Below are 19,476 nucleotides of genomic sequence, written 5' to 3'. Positions count from 1 at the left end.
CTCAGCATAACCAAAAGCCCCTTAAAAGGTTTTTCAGCAGCACAGGACTGTGGTACAGAAACCTCAGCACCGGGTTTTTATAATGAACAGGGCTAGGATTGCCCTCTGTATTAATTTCAAAGGCATTTTGCAAATTGCAATGAAGGTATGGAAGATCACATTGTCTTCCATTCAGACTCTTGAGACCAAAACCCTGGGTTTGTTCCCATCCCCTTCTCAATCTGTAAGCAGAAACCTTTTTGTTCTGTCAGCTGACTGGGAACACTCACTTTCTGAGGCGTAGGAAGTTAAATCCTTCCATCTCCTGCATAAGGAACCTTTGCCACTTCCCGATCCCTTATCCTCGCTGCAGAAGACTTCCAACATTTTCTGCCATTTTAGGAGAATAAGTTAGTGGTTCCTTATTGGTAATACTGGGAACGGGCAAGAGAAATTCGGGAGAACCGCCATCCTTACAATGGTCCTTGCATCTAGCCAGCAAATATTTAAATCCCAGAAACGTGACTCAACACCCAGAATTCCTTCAGGGAACTTGTAAACCTGAATATTCAAAGCTGTTTATTTTCAATGTAAAACATATTCTGAAGGTGCCCTTGCCAGAACATGGGGGATATTGAGGCACCTTGACTCAGATTTAATGTCATCAGTTCCTAGATTTGCAGTGTTTTCAAACTCTGCTAGTATAGTCTTCAATTCAGGGTTGCTTCTGCCAGGTTGGAAAGAATCAGTAAGATGTCATCCACAAATAAATGTGTGTTTGTTAACGTGTCTAAATAATACTGAAAATCAATGTACAGTGGTACCTCTGGTTACATACTTGTTCTCGGAGATCTGTTGCCTGCCGACATTTGGTGGAAATTCAGCTGTTGAAATGTATAGTCCGAAATACATTGGTACCTCGGGTTAAGAACTTAATTTGTTCTGGAGGTCCGTTCTTAACCTGAAACTGTTCTTAACCTGAAGCACCACTTTAGTTAATGGGGGCCTCCCGCTGCTGCTGCGCGATTTCTGTTCTCATCCTGAAGCAAAGTTCTTAACCCAAGGTACTACTTCTGGGTTAGCGGAGTCTGTAACCTGAAGCATATGTAACCTGAAGCGTATGTAACCCGAGGTACCACTGTATTCTTGTGGCCGTCAGAAGGAATTAAAGTTTGTGTGAAGTAGGTCTGTTCCTGACAAAAGGATGGGACAAGGGAATTAGACTGGTTCACTGCTTGTTATAGTTTTTGTGGTTTTAAAGGTTCATCGTTTTCAGATGTTTCCAGGGCGCTTTTATAAATAGCAAGTGGCAGATTCTGAAATTAAAACATAGCACGATAACAGGGTTGTACAGATCTCTGTAGCATGTAATCCAGATCTTTTCCCTGACATCTTCAGTTGTCTGACTATCTGTGTCTCATTTTCTAAGCTGCAAGCATCGTATTGTAAGTGGGAAATTTTCTTTCTCTTAACAGCAGCTTCAGAAAGGCCGGTCTCTGTGTCCCTCATCACCCCTTATCTTCAGAACCGTTTTGCAAAGTGAGCTCAATCCCTGGGCCAAAGATGAAGGGCTGAAGGGGATAGAGAAAAGAGAGGAAGATCATAGTGTTAATAAGGAAGAACGATGGACCCTTTGGAAGATCAGAAGGACACATTGACAGTGTGGGGTAAAGATGGGATGAAACATTTTAATAATAATAATAATAATAATAATAATAATAATAATAATAATAATAATAATAATTTATACCCCGACCTTCCTGGTTCAAAAACCAGGCTCAGGGCGGCTAACAACAAATTTAAAACACTTTAAAACATTTAATTATAAAAGCAGCATAAAATACAGTATAAAAACATGAATAACAATAAAAATCAAAAATCAATTAGATAATCCCCTGGGCTAGCTGGCTGAATTGGTCCTACTTGGGCCAGCGAGGAGGCCAGGGGAGAATTAGCTGTGGGGTCTCAGAGCGAGTGATCTTCATAAAAGGGGAGGGGGGAAGGAAGAGAAGGAAAATAAAAGATCAGGCTGAATTCAAATTAAAGGCCAGGCGGAATAGCTCTGTCTTACAGGCCCAAGGGAAGGAGCTTAAATCCTGAAGGGCCTTAGTCTCATGGGACAGAGCATTCCACCAGGTCGGAGCCATCACTGAGAAGGACCTTAAATGCAGCAGGAGAGATTCCAAAGGGTTCTTGCTGCCTTTAAGACTTCTTGCTTTCTTTATGTTGAGGAGCAGAGCGGGATGGCAGGAAGGGGTGGAATCCTGAAACTTTCCAGTACAGCAAGGACCAGTCAGGTGTGGTGGGGCACCTGTCATTCACCCAACGTACCGTATTTTATGCTCTATAGGACGCACTTTCCCCCCTCCAAAAATAAGGGGAAATGTGTGTGCGTCCTATGAAGCGAATGCAGGCTCCTTGGCTTCAGCAATAGCAACGCGAAGCCTCCGAAACGCAGTGGGAGCGCTCCCGCTGCTCTCCGGAGGCTTCGGGTTCTTTTTGCTGAAGCCGGGAGAGGAGAGGGAGAGCTGCACAGCGCCCCTTCAGCTAAGCCGGAGGAGAAATGGAAGGGGCTCTGTTTCTCCTGCCGCTTCACTGAAGGGGCGCTGAGCAGAGAGGGGGAGATTTTTTTTTCTCTTCTCCCCCTCTAAAACAAGGTGCGTCCTATGGTCGGTTGCGCCCTGTAGAGCGAAAAATACGGTATTTCAAAACACTGCTGCTGGTCAGTTTTGCTGCTGTTTTTCCAGTGTTCAGATTCCTCTCCCACCCCCCTCAAAAGATAGCGATGGAGGAATGTAACGAAGTGACCTGCGCTTGCTTTTCAGGAGAGACAAAACGGGAAAGCCCAGGCTAAAAGCACACACAGATGGCCACGACCGAGAGGTAAGCTGGAAAACCTTGCATTTGAGGACTTGCCTGGGCCTCCTAGGCAACCAAGAATTCTGTGGCTGCCAGGGAGCTGCTAGCCAACTGCATATCTAGAAAGATGTATGTGTGCACCCTGGCCTGCAGGGAATATAAGAATGTATATATTATATAGGTGGGGAGGGTTACCAGGAGGAGTGAAGAACCCTCTTCTAACCGCAGTGTGATTTTATCTTCGGTTACCTTTTTTCTGATGGGCCACTGCTCAGGCTGGCTTCCTGTTTCTGGTCCTTAGTCTGAGATTCTCTATTGGGAAAAGGGACAACGCACACTATAATTTTTATTAGATTTAGGGGGCGCTGAACCAGTTTGGTTGTGTTTTGGTTGTTGGTAAAAAAACAAACAGTGAAAACCCCCTCTCCCCCAGGTATCACGGAATAACCCCACCACTTGGCCTTCCATCATACATGTCATCTCTTTCATCTGTACCACACCGACTTGCATTTATTCGTGCAAGGTTCAATGTTTTTCCATCGAACCTGCTGAGCCACAGATTTTCCAAGGGTTTGGTGTCTCCGCTATGTGAGTGTGACAGGAAAACAGTTGAATCTCTTCCACATATAATGTTCAACTGTCCCTTACATAGCATAGCCAGGACTAAATTCCTGGGTCCTGCTTTACTGCGCTTGGTTGGCAGGCCTGTTGAGTCACATGCCGCACTGCTTTTGCAGGATACAGATCCTTCTGTAACTCTGCAGGTGGCGAGATTCCTGAATGCGGTTATCTCACACACAAAAACCACCAAAAAACAACAACAACAACAAAAACTAATCGGACAGTCATGATGAGAGTGCATGACGGATCTCGTCTCCAGTTTTCCTTTTCTGTGAACCGTCCCTTGGATTTTTCCGGGCCCCAAGCTGTTATTTGTCACTGCTCATTGACCCACCCTTTCATCGTGGTGTTCACCTTTTGTTGTTAGATATATTGGTCTTTATGCTTCTGTGCTTTTATGTTCGTACATATTTTATGGGCTAATAGCCGTATAAATAAAGAATGAATGAAAACCCCCAGGCGGCTGATACATTGGGTTTACATAATCAATAATAACATACAGTGGTGCCTCGCAAGACGAAATTAATCCGTTCCGTGAGGCTCTTCGTTTAGCAGTTTTTTCGTCTTGCGAAGCAAGCCCATTGACAACTTAGTGGATTAGCGCTATTAGCGGTTTAGCGGCTTTTAGCGATCAGCTGTTAAGCGGCTTAGCGGCTTAGGAAAAGGGGGGGAAAGGGAAAAAAACCCGCAGGAACTTGCAAGACATTTTTGTCTTGCGAAGCAAGCCCATAAGGAAATTCGTTTTGCGAAGCGCCTCCAAAACGGAAAACCCTTTCGTATAGTAGGTTTTCCCTCTTGCGAGGCGTTCGTCTTGCGGGGCATCACTGTATTCAGAACAACCATATGTACAATTCTATATACCTTAACACTTCTTCCTCCACAAGGTTTAACTTTTAACATTTTAATTGCACCAAATTGTTCAAACCTGCCCAAATAATTCAATTTATTCTCAAACCAAGCCTCCTCCTCTCACTGACCTTAAACCCTTTCATGTTATGTATCTTCACAGTTAAGATATTCTAAGATTATAATATTTTTCAATTTTTCCTTCCATTGGTTCACCCCTAGCTCTTCTGCATTTTTCCAATTACTCGCTATAACCTGTCTGGCTGCAATTACCATCAATTTTACCTATTTACATTCCTCTTTTGTTTCTAACTCTGTGTTACTCAGGCTAATAAGAACCATTAATTTAGATATTTCCACCTTCCTACCAACAATTCCCGCCTGAACCAGTTTTAAGCAGGTTGCCCATTTGCATCCAGACGGCAACTCACTACAGCTTGAAATTAAAAATAAATAATGTTGAACCTATCGGTGCACTAAGGCCACATAACAAATCAACTTGCTTTGGTACCAACCCATTGTTTTCTTTCTGTCATTCTATTTTAATTTACTGCTCTAAATCTCCAGGTAAGTTTACCTCACTCTTTTTTTAGAAAGGGTTTTAGAAAGGCCCTACGAAGAGATGAGAAGTCCCGTCAGGGACACCTAATTACTGCCTCTTTAGATGCCTTGTGATGGAATACAGACGTGACTACAGAATTTATTTTACTTGTCAGTTTTGTGTCTGATTTTTTTCCATGGTAGTACCTTTAGCTCACCACAGGAGGGCACACAAAAGCAAGCAGCTGCTGGAGAATTTGAGGATTTCTCCTTGCAGGCTGATGTTTTCTGCAGCAATAGGAGCAGAATAAAGGACCTTTAGCGAGAAGATAGGGGAGAAATGCACCCTATGGATCCTGCCAATAATTGCCATATGGTCGCCATCTTCAGAAATATCGGGCTGTCCCGTGGAAGAGGGAACAAACTTGTTTTGTCCAGCCCTGGAGGGGGAGGACTTGAACCAACGGCTTCACGTTACAGGAAAGGAGATTCTGACTAAACATCAGGGAAAACACTTTCTGTCCGAAAAAGGATCGGTCTCCCTCTAGAGGTTGTGGACTCTCCTTCCTTGGAGATTTTAAAGCAGAGGTTGGATGTCCATCTGTCATGGATGCTTTGGCTGAGATTCCTGCATTTCAGGGGACGCGGGTGGCGCTATGGGTTAAACCACAGAGCCTAGGGCTTGCCGATCAGAAGGTTGGCAGTTTGATTCCTCACGACGGTGAGCTCCCGTTGCTCGGTCCCTGCTCCTGCCAACCCAGCAGTTTGAAAGCATGAAGTGCAAGTAGATAAATAGGTACCACTCCAGCGGGAACGTAAACGGCGTTTCCGTGCGCTGCTCTGGTTCACCAGAAGCGGCTTGGTCATGCTGGCCACATGACCTGGAAGCTGTACGCCGGCTCCCTCGGCCAATAAAGTGAGATGAGCGCTGCAACCCCAGAGTCGTCCGCGACTGGACCTAATGGTCAGGGGTCCCTTTACCCTTTACCTGCATTGCAGTGATTGGACTAGATAATCCTTGGGGTCCCTTCTAACTCTACAGTTCTAGGATGATTCAACATGTTTGGATGCACTTAAAAATGAAGTGTTTAGAATTCTGCTAGTGCACTGATCCTGCCTAAGCTGGTGGAGAGAGGCAGTCAGTACTGGGTGTGGTGCTAGTCTTGCAGGCTAATGCTTTTTGGGGTCTTTGCACCCATCCTCAAGAGGCCTAGGTCTGGCCTTCATGGCCATCTTCTAAATCGCTACCTGGACCCCATCTCACCTAACAGGTCATAATGTCTGGGAGGCAAGCTGTGCCCAGGGGTGGGAGAACTGTGCCCATTCAGATACCATTGTACTCCCAGTTCCCATTGGCTCCAGCCAGCATAGCTGATGGGACAGGGATGATGGGCCAAGCTTATTAGCATTCTTCATCCTTTTTAACTTTTCCTTTCTCTTTTGACTCATGCTTCTTTCAGAATTAAAGGATCTGAAAACTGTAGAGGGCTTATCCTCAATGGGAGTAGATTACCTTGCAGAAGAATGGTAAGTTACACAATTTATAAAAAATTGAAACAAAAAACTTAGTGGTACTTTGAAGGGGTGTTTATTTTGTTAGTGGGCCTTTTTGGATTGGGTGGGTGCAGTGGAAAGAGGCATTGTAGTGCCTTAAAGACTAGCCAATTTAATTATGGCATCCATAAATTTACTTCTTCGGTTGCATGCAATGTTATCATAAGTTATATATAGGTAGGTAAGTATCTGTCTGTCTGTAGATATGGATGGGTGGGTGGATACCTGGTTGGGCAGGACGGTGAAAGCAAGGTCAGAAAAGTACAGCATTGTGATTATCATGTCCAGTTTATAATGGCCAGTCGGAACAATCAGGAACTACTAACACAGACATCCTGGCATCGTTAATCCAGTTAACGGGGTACTTGTGGGATTATTGCACGCTTCCAGCCCATTTTTGCTTTGGGTGGAGAGTTGGGGCAGTGACTTGACCTGTGTAGTTAGGAGGGTGTGGTTCATCTCTCACTCCATGTGTCTTGTGTAGAGATACCAAAATAAAGGCTATAGAGCAGGCATCCCCAAACTCAGCCCTCCAGCTGTTTTGGGACTACAACTCCCATCATCCCTAGCTAACAGGACCCAATGGTCAGGGGTGGTGGGAATTGTAGTCCCCAAACAGCTGGAGGGCCAAGTTTGGGGGCGCCTGCTAGAGAGAGTGAGTCCTACAGGTCTCTTGGTCAGTAGGTACTGGACTCAGTAGAGCGACTGGCCTGGCAGCCGCCAAGGGGCAGGGGGGGAATCCTGGGCTCTTAACCCCAGGATACAAGTAGAAGAAATCCTCCTTACCTTTTTCAAGATTACGAAGCTTGTCTTCTTGCAAGAGCTGCTCTTAAAAGAATAAGTAGAACTCTTCTTTCACTACCTAAATATCTGACTTAAACTGCCTCATCTCCCAATCCTACCCCTAGCTACCTAATAAAACATGAAATACGAAGGTGTAAAGCTACAAGATAAATATTAAATAGAAAAAAAAATATAGGTAAAAAAAATATAAGTAACAGAGCAAACCAAAACGCAAAACCTCCACTCCTGCATGTACAAACTCGTTCTCCCATAATCAGATTTACTCTCTCCTTGCTCCTACCCTGGACACCTCTGGTTGGTGACTTTTAAAGCAGCCGCAAAAGAGGTCATAAAGGTGGGCAGGTCACTGTTACCTTGACAACCCACCTGCTTTGGCACTCTTCTTGAGTTGTGCTTGCTGAAGCATCCCTCTTCACTTTCATAGCTCCATTTTTCACGAATCAAGATTCCTTCAGCACCATTCCCAACCTCCTCCTAAATGCAGTAGGTAACTCGCACCTCACGGGTTTAGAGATGGCTAGAGCAGAGGATCAGACAGCCCACTTTGCAATATGGAAGGCTCCAGGTTCAATCCCTGGCATCGTAGCTACGGAAACCTCCCCAACTTTAAAATTAATTGAATTTTAATATTAACGCACAGTAATAAAACGAGGACAAAATATGGGTACAAAAGGATTAGGGAAAGAAAAGGGAAAGTAGAGAAAATATATATTGTGAGGTGTCTGCTCTTTGTCATTCCAGAAATGTAGAACCATGGGCCATCCTTCGATAAATAGTGTTTTTCTGTTATACGTTGTCTTTATTTGCAAGACCGTTTCCCAAGTTTTTCTTTGTTGGTGGATTTTTACATTTCCAAGATTGAACAATATCAAAGTTGGTCAGAGTTTCTGTCAGCTGAAAATCAACATTTGTAAGCTCAAACTGGAACATTGCAAGGATTGGTTTTAGGGTTTTTCAGTAATCACTGGAGAAAGGAGGTTTCTTATAGGCAGATGGTGGGAAACGGGGTTGATGAACACACATCTTCCACAGAACTCTTCTTGCTCAGTGCACTGACTTAAAATTAACAAATACTGGGGGTGGAAGAGCTGAAAATAATGCCAATATATGCAGCCAATGCGCCTCTTTGGTTTCAGATAATCAGGGGTCCCTTTACCTTTACCTTTACCCATGTACTATTAGGTCCAGTCGTGGCCGACTCTGGGGTTGCGGCACTCATCTCGCTTTATTGGCCGAGGGAGCCGGCATACAGCTTCCGGGTCATGTGGTCAGCATGACTAAGCCGCTTCTGGCGAACCAGAGCAGCGCACGGAAGCGCCGTTTACCTTCCCGCCGGAGCGGTACCTATTTATCTACTTGCACTTTGACATGCTTTTGAACTGCTAGGTTGGCAGGAGCAAGGAGCAACAGGAGCTCACCCCGTCACTCGAACAGCTGACCTTCTGATCGGCAAGTCCTAGGCTCTGTGGTTTAACCCACAGCGCCACCCACGTCCCTTCCAGTACATGGGTAAACAAATCTAAAAAGCCAGAGACAAAAAGTTATGGCCCTCTAGTGGCCACCGTGGCTCAACTTACCAGAAGTAATGTCTTTAGTGTTAACTCTGACAGGGTAGACTAGATTCTAAGTCTCCTAGAGTAAAATATACAATCGCTGCAAAGAGGAAGGGATGCTTTTACAATCATAGAGTTAGAAGGGACCCTGAGAGTCTTCTAGTCCAGGCCCCTGCAGTGAAGGAATAATGTGTGGGATTTTGTGCATCACAAAACTCTTCCAACAGTCGGCCAGTAAAAGGCCACTCATCCCAGCTATACAGAACGCAGTGCAGTGGTTTTTAACCACTTTTGAGAACCTGGCCTAGCAACTAGTCCTAACTTGAATAGTCGCTGCCGTTATTTAGCAGAAGAGACATCCACTGGGGCCGATTCCCGGCTTTTAAAGCCATTGTTTCGGCTGACGACGCAGGCCTCCTGTTATCGACAGCACTTTGCACCAAAGCTAGATCTCAGGTTCAAATCCTGGCTGTGTTTATTATTATTTATTTCATTTCTATACAGGATACAGAAGGAGAGAAGGGGCAACACACACAAGGGCTGCAAAGGAACCCAAAATGAGACAGTAGAGACACCCATGGTTGGTAAGCACAGCAGCAAACAACTGCCAATCCAGTGTCAAGATTTATTCTTTCTTTTTTTAGAAGAAACAGCACAAAAGTAATCAAAAACAATTTAGGTAAAGAGGACTGCAGGGACAGAGCAAGACCCCCAAGCTTGCATAAATCTTGGCCCAGGAGAAGAACCCTTCCAGGCTGCAGCATGGCAGTGAAGCCAGGGGTCCCTGGTGGGCATTCGAGGATGGGGGAGAGAGAGGATTTATTCTCTCTGGCAATGCCTCTAAAGAAGAGGGTTTCACCCACGTAGGGGGCAAGCGTAAGGCAGCAGGAATCCCCTTCCTGATCAGAACGGCAAACTGGCAGAAGTCGCCATCTCTCCTGCACACGCTTACAAATGTCCCTCCCTGAAAAAAAGCAGAGCTCGCTCCAGCGCCCAAGTATTGGGAGAGGCCAGACACGAAAAGGCACTTCAGAGCAACGCATGTGCTTGGGTAGAGCGATGGGTGAAGGCACCCGTGTCCCAGCGGAGTGGCTTCTGTTTAATGCATTCAGTGCCCCTCCAGGAACAACGGAAGCCAGGCGGACAGCAGTGGCGTTTGTCAGAGCAGCAGGAGCCCTGCAGGGGGAGACAGAGAGAGAGGCAAAAATGATGGGGTGATAATTCCTCTCGGAAAGGAGTACTCAAGACTTAGAAAAGCTAGACAACTTCCTGTTTAAAAGATTGCAAGACACTGAAAAGACGGTACTAGGATGTTTATTCATGTTTCTGCTCTGTCTCAAGAGGCCTTACTTGGACCCTCGAGGAGGCTGGTGAGTTTGAAAAACCCATCAAGATTGGTGGAAAGAGGAGCGACAACCCAGCACCAACAAGAGGGCGGAAGCAGGTACAGAACCACCCCTGGATTAGCTGCAAGTAAGAAAGGAGGAGGGAGAAAGGACTCAAGACAGAGGTTGGTGGGGCAGTCCCATTTACCCTTCTGGGCCAGCCTCCACTTGGACCCCCCATGACAACATAGCAGTAGAGACAAGTGCCTCGCAAGATGAAATTAATTCGTTCCACGAGTTGCTTCGTCTTGCGATTTTTTCGTCTTGCGGAGCGCGGATTCCCTGCGTATTAACGGCTTTAAGAAAAAGGAAGCAAACCCACAAGACGTTTTCGTCTTGCAAAGCAAGCCCATAGGGAAAATTGTCTTGTGAAGCAACTCAAGAAACGAAAAACCCTTTCGTCTTGCGAGGTACCACTGTAATTAACTCTTGCAGCCCATGTACAGATAGCCTCAGACAAAGATTACGCATTGAGAATTTAATGATATTTGGAATGTATGTGTCAAAACCATAGTAACACATGGATTAACATATACTTAAGACTACAAAAAACTATAGTATATATTTTATTGCTGTTTTGAACTACCGTATTTTTCGCTCCATAGGGCGCACCTAATTTTCAGAGGGGGAAAATATTATTCTCCCCCTCCCCCCCAGCTCTGGGAGCAGCGGACAGGCTGCACACAGCCTGTGCGCTTCTCCCAGACCTTCTCCCTGTTTTTGCGCACGGCTCCTGCAGCCTTTTTGACCAAGAGGGAGAAGGGACTGACACAGCCAGTCAGTCGCTTCTCCCTCCTCGGGGAAAAGCCTCAAAGACCAGGTCGGGGAACAGTGCAAAGGTGGCCCGCCGCCTTGCCGCTGCCCCCTCCCCCTGAGCTTGTGGGGCTGGCGGTGAGGGGAAGCGCTGCTTTCCCCCACCGCCAGCCTCAAAGCCCAGACTCTCCTGGCTTCAGCGAAAGGAACCTGAAGCCTCCTGAACGCAGCGGGAACTCGTGCTGCGCTCCAAAGGATTCAGACGGCTATCGCTGAAGCCAAGGAGCCTGCATTCGCTCCATAGGACGCACACACACTTCCCCTTAATTTTTGGAGGGGGAAAAGTGCATCCTAGAGAGCGAAAAATACGGTACTTCTTAAAAGGGTTTTTTAATGTACAGTCGTACCTTGGTTTTCGAACAGCTTAATTCTCGTTTTGTCTCCTGAATGTTGCAAACCTGGAAGTGACTGTACTGGTTTGCAAACTATTTTGGGAAGCTTAACAACCAACGGGGCTTCCAATTGGCTGCAGGCGCTTCCAGCAGCCAATCAGAAGCCGTGCTTTGATTTCCTAACATTTTGGAAGTCGAACTTCTGGAATTGATCCCCTTCGACTTCCAAGGTACGACCTATTCTCTTCCCTTTTTTTTTATTTAATATTTATACTTTTGTTGAGATTATTATAGTTGACAAAGTAATACCCCCTTCCCCTCGGAACAGGAGGAGCTTCATGAGGATGGGAGGGAGAAATGCCACACAACAAGAAGCAAGGCAAGACTCAAATCGCATCATCCATAAGAAAAGCATGAACGTCATTACCAGTGCTGCAGAGTGGAAATTTTTCCAGTGATTTATCTGACTTCACTGGTAACAGTGGTTGGATGCCAATTGGAAATGTGATATTGGCTGTTTCAAAGGTGGCCGGTTTGGGTTTTTTGTAGCTTTGTTTAGTAAACACAAGCAAAATAAAAATAAATTTGCACAGGAAATTTTCTTTTGTTCAGAATTTCCCAGAAAACTCACATGGCTGATGCTGAGATACAAGAAATCCCAGGGATATATATACACAAGGGATTCCCAACCTGCCTGGCCATCAGTCAAGGACACTTGAGAGTTATAGTCCAGCAATGGCCACAATCCCCTCCTGCTTTCCTACCTCCGTGTTTCACTCCCTTTAGGCCATCGATACTGCTTCTCAGGATCTTTCAAACTAAGATAGCCACCCTCCCATGACCTCTGCTCAAAATCTTATGCAGTCGGCACCCCGCCAAACACACAAGTCCTTCCCGCTAACCAGTTCGAACCTGCAACCAACCCCCCCCCCCCACCAGCACAGCCACTGACCTTGTCGTAAGGGCAACAGGCCCATCCTCCTGAGCTGGACTTGCAGCAGGTCTGGTGGTCGTGACAGTAGTGCTGATCACCGCACGACACATCCCGGCCGGACGTGGGGGAGCGCGAGGAACTCAGCAGACCGCCTGCAGGTAGGAGCCTGGGCCAGAACTGCTTCTCGCACGTCCGAGCTCCCACGTTGCAGGTGTAGCCCGAGGGGCAGCAGTGTTTGTGATCCTCGCAGCAAACAGCCTGCAGAAGCAGAGAGAGGAAAGCTTTGGTCCTCAGGGTCTGTCCTGATGCCGCAACACTTGATGACCTAGCCAAAGAGTTGCCCATACCTGAAAGGGGGTTTGCTTTTAACAGCTAAAAAGGATACAAGTTTCTTTTATTAACCAACGTCTCCCCAGTGGAGAAGACATGGCCAAAGGCAGTGCAATGAACAAAAACAAGGGGGTGAAAAAAAGGGAATGGCTGACAAGCTGAAATTTGCACCTCTTTTTAAGAATTACTTGCACCGCTTTCGTTTTACATGAACCCAAGTTTTTAGACCTTAAAGCTGTGGAGACAGCATTGAAGAAGAAGAGGAGTTTGGATCTGATATCCCGCTTTAACACTACCTGAAGGAGTCTCAAAGCGGCTAACATTCTCCTTTCCCTTCCTCCCCCACAACAAACACTCTGTGAGGTGAGTGGGGCTGAGAGACTTCAGAGAAGTGGGACTAGCCCAAGGTCACCCAGCAGCTGCAGGTGGAGGAGCGGGGAAGCGAACCCGGTTCCCCAGATTACGAGTCCACCGCTCTTAACCACTACACCACACTGGCTCTTACTGGCTTGGAAAACCTTGGGCGTGTTCTCAGGTTACTGGGGTGGCGAGCAGGAGTCAAGGGGGCTGGGGCCATCTCCCTTGGCTAGTGAAACACTTATTTATTTACTGCCAGAACTATCTTTCCCCAGAACAGCATTTAGGTTAGTTAACGCATGCCTCAGATTTCGCAAAGGGTGCCTGAATAGCACCCAACACCCTGCAGAAACCAAGCTGCTGCTTCTCTGACCAGCACCCTCCAGACTCTGCCTCCCGCCACCTGCTCTATCTTTTTCTGTGCTTTGCCCTGCTCACAGCCTCTGCCCAAGCCACTTGCCCCATTTCCTAATAGATAAGAGTCTATTCCAGCATGACACAGTGCAAGACTGCCTCCCGCATGTCAGTCAGTCAGTCGCCTAGTGCCCTGGCATGCTTTCGCTTCAGTGTTCTGTGCTGGCACCTGGGCAAAAGGTAAAGGGACCCCTGACCATTAGGCCCAGTCGTGACCGACTCTGGGGTTGCGGCGCTCACCTTGCTTTATTGTCCAAGGGAGCCGGCGTTTGTCCACAGACAGCTTCCGGTTCATGTGGCCAGCAGGACTAAGCCGCTTCTGGCGAACCAGAACAGTGCACGGAAACGCCGTTTACCTTCCCGCTGGAGCGGTACCTACTTATCTACTTGCACTTTGAGGTGCTTTCAAACTGCTAGGTTGGCAGGACCAAGCAACGGGAGCTCAGCCCGTCACGGGGATTCAAACCGCCAACCTTCTGATCGGCAAGTCCTAGGCTCTGTGGTTTAACCCACAGCGCCACCCACGTTAAGTTTGTGCAAAGCCCCGGCTGCACTCACGTTGGGCAGCTGGCAGCAGCTCCACCCGCCCGAGACATCCCTGCAGCAGGTCTGCCCTTCCTCGCAGCTGGTTGTGTCGTTGCATCGGATGCCACGGTTCTGAGTCACACCGGCAGGATGCTTGGGAGCCCAAGGTAGAGAGTGCTGCGGCGACTGGCAGGTTTTCTGACCTGGATCGCAAGTGTAGTCTTTGGGGCAGCAGTGGACACGGTCTGGGCAACAGACAGCCTGCAGGGGAGACAGGAGAGAGATACAAGAATAGGAGCTGGCAAGATTTAACATCAAAGATCAGAGACCAAAACGGCACAAAAATTCTGAGAACCACTGGCCTCGGGCATCGTTGTGAATTCACAAGAGGCTGAGAAAGAGGATCAGGATTTGAATCTGGGACTTCCTGGGGTCAGAGCTCAGTCCCTTATGCTGCACCAGCTCTTTAGGAGATGACTACAAGGGCTGAACCCCAGGAACAGTTTTCGCAGCTGGAAGCATCTTAAGAAAACACAGGGATTGGCCAATGGGGATAAGGTGAGCCACCAAAGAGGGTCCTCTTTTGAGAACCATTGCCTGCCACAAAGGCATATTACAGCAGGGGAAGGATTCCCCTTCCTTTAAAAAGAGAGTTCAAGTTAGGTTTTTCTTGAACTGCACAGAACAGCACCATCACTTTAGTTTCGCACTTGATAGCAACTTGTTGGGGACTCTTCCGCCACCCCAGCTTACCTCTGGGAAAGGGCAGCAGCCCCACTCGCCCGAGGGCATCCGGCAGCAGGTGTGCCCGTCTGGGCAGCTCGCCTCGTCGTCACACCTGATGTCATTCACCTCCCTCGGCTGAATGAGAGCCATCGAGACCTGCCGGGAAGGCTGTCCGCTTTGGACACAGGAGCCATGTTCCACATCACAGGTGTAGCCTCCAGGGCAGCAATGCTTTAGGTCAGAGCAGCAGACGGCCTGCAGAGGAAAGGAAGGAAGGATGAGGACTCGCCCCTCATCAGAGGCCTATAGGCAGCTCCCCAAATCAAGCACTCTTTACCTGTAAGGAAACCGCTGCCGCCATGACACACACATTTTGGGGATAAACACACATTTTGGGGATGCCCGCTCGATGTACCTGTGGGAAAGGGCAGCACTCCCAGCCCAGCGCTCCGGCCATGCAGCACGTCTGCCCATCTGCGCAGCTGAACTCCTCGTTGCATTTCACGTTCCTGCTCAAAGAGGCAAGGCCAACGACGGCCGGCTTCTTCTCCAGCCAAGGGATGCTGCTTCCGTTCTTGGTGCAAGTGCCTTCCGACAAGTTGCACTGGTAGTTGGCAGGGCAGCAGTGGGAGCCGTCCTTGCAGCAGATGGCCTGGGGGGGGGGAAGCAGGGGGGGGGGAAGGAACTCGTGAGCCTGGAAGGAATCGGAGACAGGATTTACAATCCCTGACTCTGAATGGTGGCAGGGTCTCTGGTCTCACCAAGTCTTCAATGGGATTTTGTTTGGAGACCCAAGTCAATGATGCTATGGGAATCAACGGAATAGCCTACTCCTGTTCCTAAAGGTAAAGGTACCCCTGCCCGTACGGGCCAGTCATGTCCGACTCTAGGGTTGCGTGCTCATCTCGCTCTAGAGGCCGTGAGCCGGCGCCGTCCGAAGACACTTCCAGGTCACGTGGCCAGCGTGACAAAGCTGCAGCTGGCGAGCCAGCACCAGCGCAGCACACGGAAATGCCGTTTACCTTCCCGCTATAAAGCGGTACCTATTTATCTACTTGCACTTAGGGGTGCTTTCGAACTGCTAGGTGGGCAGGCGCTGGGACCGAATGACGGGAGCTCCCCCCGCTGTGGGGATTCGAAGTCCTAGGCACTGAGGTTTTACCCACAGTGCCACCCGCGTCCCACTCCTGTTCCTAGTCAGCTTCAAATTACAGGCTGATTTTGTAGGTTTTTCAAAAGAATGCATGGGGTGGGGGAACGGCATTATATGCTGGGGGGGGGGCCCCTGACCAGATGAGTTTTTCCTTCATTGCTAATGAAACCTCACATTTTCCTTCCAAATGTGTTGGAAGCCCCAGGGACAGAGCAGTTGTGCAGGGGAAGTGCTAGATGGCATGTAAGGGCAGAGGAGTCCCTTCCCAATCCATCGGGATAAAGTAATGAAATTATTACTAATCTAGCAAATCACTGGGCACCCCCAGCTGCCCAATGCAAAGCCAGAACCAAATTAGATGGGATTGCATCAGATTAGGGAGCTGCTGCCATCCTGTAAAAAGTGGGAGAACCAATTTAAATGGGAAACACAGGGGAGAGAGTTGGGCTGAAATCTTGCCAGCCCATATTTTACTTCCCCACATATCCCTCTTTCTCCAGGCGCTTCGGGCTTTGACACTGAGAAGGCTTGGGAAAGCAGCAAGGGAAAGGAGCCCAAGAAAAGGAAAGAAAGGGGCCTAGAAATATCACTGACCACAACACAAACCATAGGGCAGGTTACAGGTAGGTAGCTGTGTTGGTCTGCCGTAGTCAAATAAAAAAAAAAATCCTTCCAGTAGCACCTTAGAGACCAACTAAGTTTGTTAATTGGTATGAGCTTTCGTGTGCATGCGATTGGCGAGGGGGAGACAGAATTTCACTGAGCAAAAGCCACTGGTTTCTAGTTATCAAGATGCACCTCCTTGCTGGGTAACGGCATTATGCAATCTGCTGCTCACCCCACAAATGGGCTCCGCTTGTTCCCATTTTACAGACAGCAAAACTCTGGCCGTGAGCACACTCCCAGCGCTGCCAGGCTTGAACCCACTTCCCCCGCTTTCCGTTCCACAGCCAAGACACTTGGAGCGCACAGGCCACTGTGGCATTTGGCAGTGAGTGTTGGAACCTGCCCCACCCTCCTCTTACCTCTGGCAAGGGGCAACAGCCCCACGCGCCCGATGACAGACGGCAGCAGGTGTGCCCTTCTGGGCATTCCGTGTGGGCATCGCACGGCACTGCCGTGCCCGCAGAGCTCACAGGCAGGGAGCGTGGTTCTGCTTTCGCCAGCCACGGGATGCTTCTGCCGCCTTCGTCGCAGGTCCCTGCAGTCACGTTGCACGTGTAGCCCTTTGGGCAGCAGTGGACATGGTCTGAGCAGCAGACAGCCTGGAATAGGACACAGAAATTTCTCAGGTTCATTTGTGGAGCAGTCGACACAGAGAGGGTACAAGGAGGCTGCCACCTAGCCATGAAAGAAAGACCCTCCCCACCAGCCCAGCTAGCAGAGATCCTTTTCGACATAGAGGTTCCTGAACATTTTCAGGCCACCATCCCCTGGGTCTCACGGAGACTCAGAATGCAGCTGCCAAGCTGGTGACTGGGAACAGTCGCTAGGACCATATACAGTGGTACCTTGGGTTACATACGCTTCAGGTTACAGACTCAGCTAACCCACGGGTTAAGAACTTTGATTCAGGATGAGAACAGAAATCGTGCTCAAGCGGCACGGCGGGAGCGTAAGGCCCCATTAGCTAAAGTGCTGTTTCCGGTTAAGAACAGACCTCCAGAACGAATTAAGTTCTTAACCCAACGTACCACTGTAACTAGTCCTAAAGGATCTTCAGTGGCTCCCAGTATGTTTCTGAGCACAATTCAAAGCGTTGGTGCTGACCTTTAAAGCCCTAAACGGCTTCGGCCTAATATACCTGAAGGAGTGTCTGCACCCCCATTTTTCAATCCACACACTAAGATCTAGCTCCGAGGGCCTTCTGGCGGTTCCCTCACTGCAAGAAGTGAGGTTACAGGGAACCAGGCAAAGGGCCTTCTTGGTAGCGGCGACTGTCCTGTGGAACGCCCTCCCATCAGATGTCAAGGAGATAAACAACTACCAGACTTTTAAAAGACATCTGAAGGCAGCCCTGTATAGGGAAATTTTTAATGTCTAATGTTTCACAATTTTTTATGTGCTGTAAGCTGCCCAGAGTGGCTGGAGAAACCCAGCCAGATGGGTGGGGTATAAATTAATAATAATGATAATGATGATTATTCCCAGTTAACCCTGCCATATAAAAATATTCAGAACAGCAGTTACTCACTAAGGAACATAGTAAGCAACACAGTAAAATTGAAAGCTGTAACCACCTGCTACACATTTGTTCAAAATCCAATGAAAACTACTTTGTTCAATTAGTTCAACAAAAATGGAGAAGCTGGTGTCATTGGGTATCAGGTTCATCCAAGTCTGATAGTCATTTACACCTCCAGCGCCCCCTGCCACCCCCTTGCCTCTTAGTGCCCCCTAACGCCAAGGGACGTAATGCCCCCTTTGGAAACCACGGTTTTAACAGCAGGTACCGGGGACAAGGCCTGGTACCCTCCACAGGCAAAACTATAGTAAGGTTACCAGGTGTCCCCGTTTCTTGGGGACAGCCCCCGGATTTACAAATCAGTCCCCTGACAAAATCCATCTATTTAGCAGGAAGTTGAAAAGTGTCCCCGGATTCATTGGGGGGAAAACTGGTAACCTTAAACTATAGGATTCGTCCTGTCCGCCCCCCCCCCCGCCCCACAGAAGGAAGAAAGGAAGTTCCCTTGGTCCACCAAGTTCAGGACGGACTGGTGGGATTTCAGAAGGGAGCCCGTAGGCGCCAGAGATTGAGTCTTGGACCACCTGCACCCCCGTCCCCTCATCCATCGCTCCTCTTACCTCCTCCAATGGGCAGCACCCCCATTCGCCTGGGCTTCGCAGGCAACAGGTGTTCCCATCTGGGCAGGTGTGCTCATCGTCGCACTGGACAACACCGACTACAGGAAGGAGAGGGAGGCTCATCGGAATGGGAACCAAGAACGCCCTACCTCAAGGCTGTTTTGGGCAGCCCTTGGCAACAATTAACTCCCCCCCCCCCGAACCCACCCACCCACTGTCTTGCCAAGGCCAGGTAAGTGAGGTGCTGGGCTTTGGGAAGGAGGTGTGGTGCTCTGGCAGAACCACCTGCCTCCTTTCCAAAGCCTAGTAGCGCTCTCCTAGTTTTAGGAAGGAGGTGAGAGGGCTCTAGGACTCTGCCAGAGCTTTGCACCTCCTTCCCAAAGCCCAGTGTGTTGCTTAGCTGGTATGGGGAAGGCAGCATGAGGGGTGAGGGGTATCAAGTTTTGGTCTCGCTCCCTTAGGAGCAGAGGAAGCTGCATTATACCACGCTAGAGCATTGGCCCATCTAGCTAAGGACTGTCTACACCGACTGGGAGTGTCTCGCCACTGTTTCAGGCACAGATCTCTCCCAGCCCTAACCTGGGGATGCCAGATAGATAATTTATTACGGTCGGAGACCAGCTTATAAAACACACACGGGGGTACAGTCACAGAAGGAAAACAAACAATTGAAACAACGTACAACAATAAACCACCGCAGCGAGCTGACCCGGAGTCACCCATAGAACCGAGTTTGGGGATTTTCTTAACGAACTAGTTTGCATTGGGAGATGGTCTGTGCCTACAGATCTGTACACAGAATCTGGCGACCATCCGGGTCGCCTTCTGATCTTTGCCTAACAGGAATAGGTCGAATTTTTGCTTTTCCGAGAGGTCAGCGAGCCTCACCAGTAGGGGATCAATGGTCTTAACTACGTGCCTCTTCATAAAAGGGACATCTAAAGAA

At 48.4% G+C, this 19,476-nt stretch overlaps 1 protein-coding gene and 2 long non-coding RNA genes across 4 annotated transcripts in view; 1 reads left to right on the top strand and 2 right to left on the bottom strand.

The window, feature by feature from the left end:
- Nucleotides 1–1,325: 1,325 nt before the first annotated feature.
- On the bottom strand, nucleotides 1,326–7,542 carry LOC310830279. Its single transcript, XR_014557527.1, has 3 exons — nucleotides 7,186–7,542; nucleotides 3,088–3,150; nucleotides 1,326–1,550 (listed from the first exon to the last, which is right to left on the bottom strand). It is a non-coding gene; the product is annotated as an uncharacterized lncRNA (long non-coding RNA).
- Nucleotides 7,543–7,564: 22 nt separating this feature from the next.
- Nucleotides 7,565–11,883, top strand: LOC310830273. The gene is made up of 4 exons (XR_014557519.1): nucleotides 7,565–7,690; nucleotides 9,268–9,340; nucleotides 10,098–10,229; nucleotides 11,615–11,883. It is a non-coding gene; the product is annotated as an uncharacterized lncRNA (long non-coding RNA).
- The window catches only part of GRN (granulin precursor), a 30,233-nt gene continuing 20,093 nt past the window's right edge, over nucleotides 9,337–19,476 (bottom strand). For both annotated transcript variants that reach the window (XM_083709276.1, XM_083709275.1), the window contains exons 9-15: nucleotides 18,531–18,628; nucleotides 16,751–16,990; nucleotides 14,988–15,224; nucleotides 14,600–14,827; nucleotides 13,880–14,107; nucleotides 12,239–12,478; nucleotides 9,337–9,932 (exon numbers count right to left, since the gene is read on the bottom strand). In XM_083709276.1, coding sequence (XP_083565402.1) covers nucleotides 9,786–9,932; nucleotides 12,239–12,478; nucleotides 13,880–14,107; nucleotides 14,600–14,827; nucleotides 14,988–15,224; nucleotides 16,751–16,990; nucleotides 18,531–18,628 — 1,418 coding nt within the window. In that variant the 3' untranslated portion in view covers nucleotides 9,337–9,785. The remainder of the gene's footprint in view (nucleotides 9,933–12,238; nucleotides 12,479–13,879; nucleotides 14,108–14,599; nucleotides 14,828–14,987; nucleotides 15,225–16,750; nucleotides 16,991–18,530; nucleotides 18,629–19,476) is intronic.

This window comes from Podarcis gaigeae, assembly GCF_964106915.1.
Source record: "Podarcis gaigeae genome assembly, chromosome: 13".
Lineage (NCBI taxonomy): Eukaryota > Metazoa > Chordata > Lepidosauria > Squamata > Lacertidae > Podarcis > Podarcis gaigeae.
Note: the sequence above shows the minus strand (reverse complement) of the source record. Positions and strands in the feature narration are given on the sequence as shown.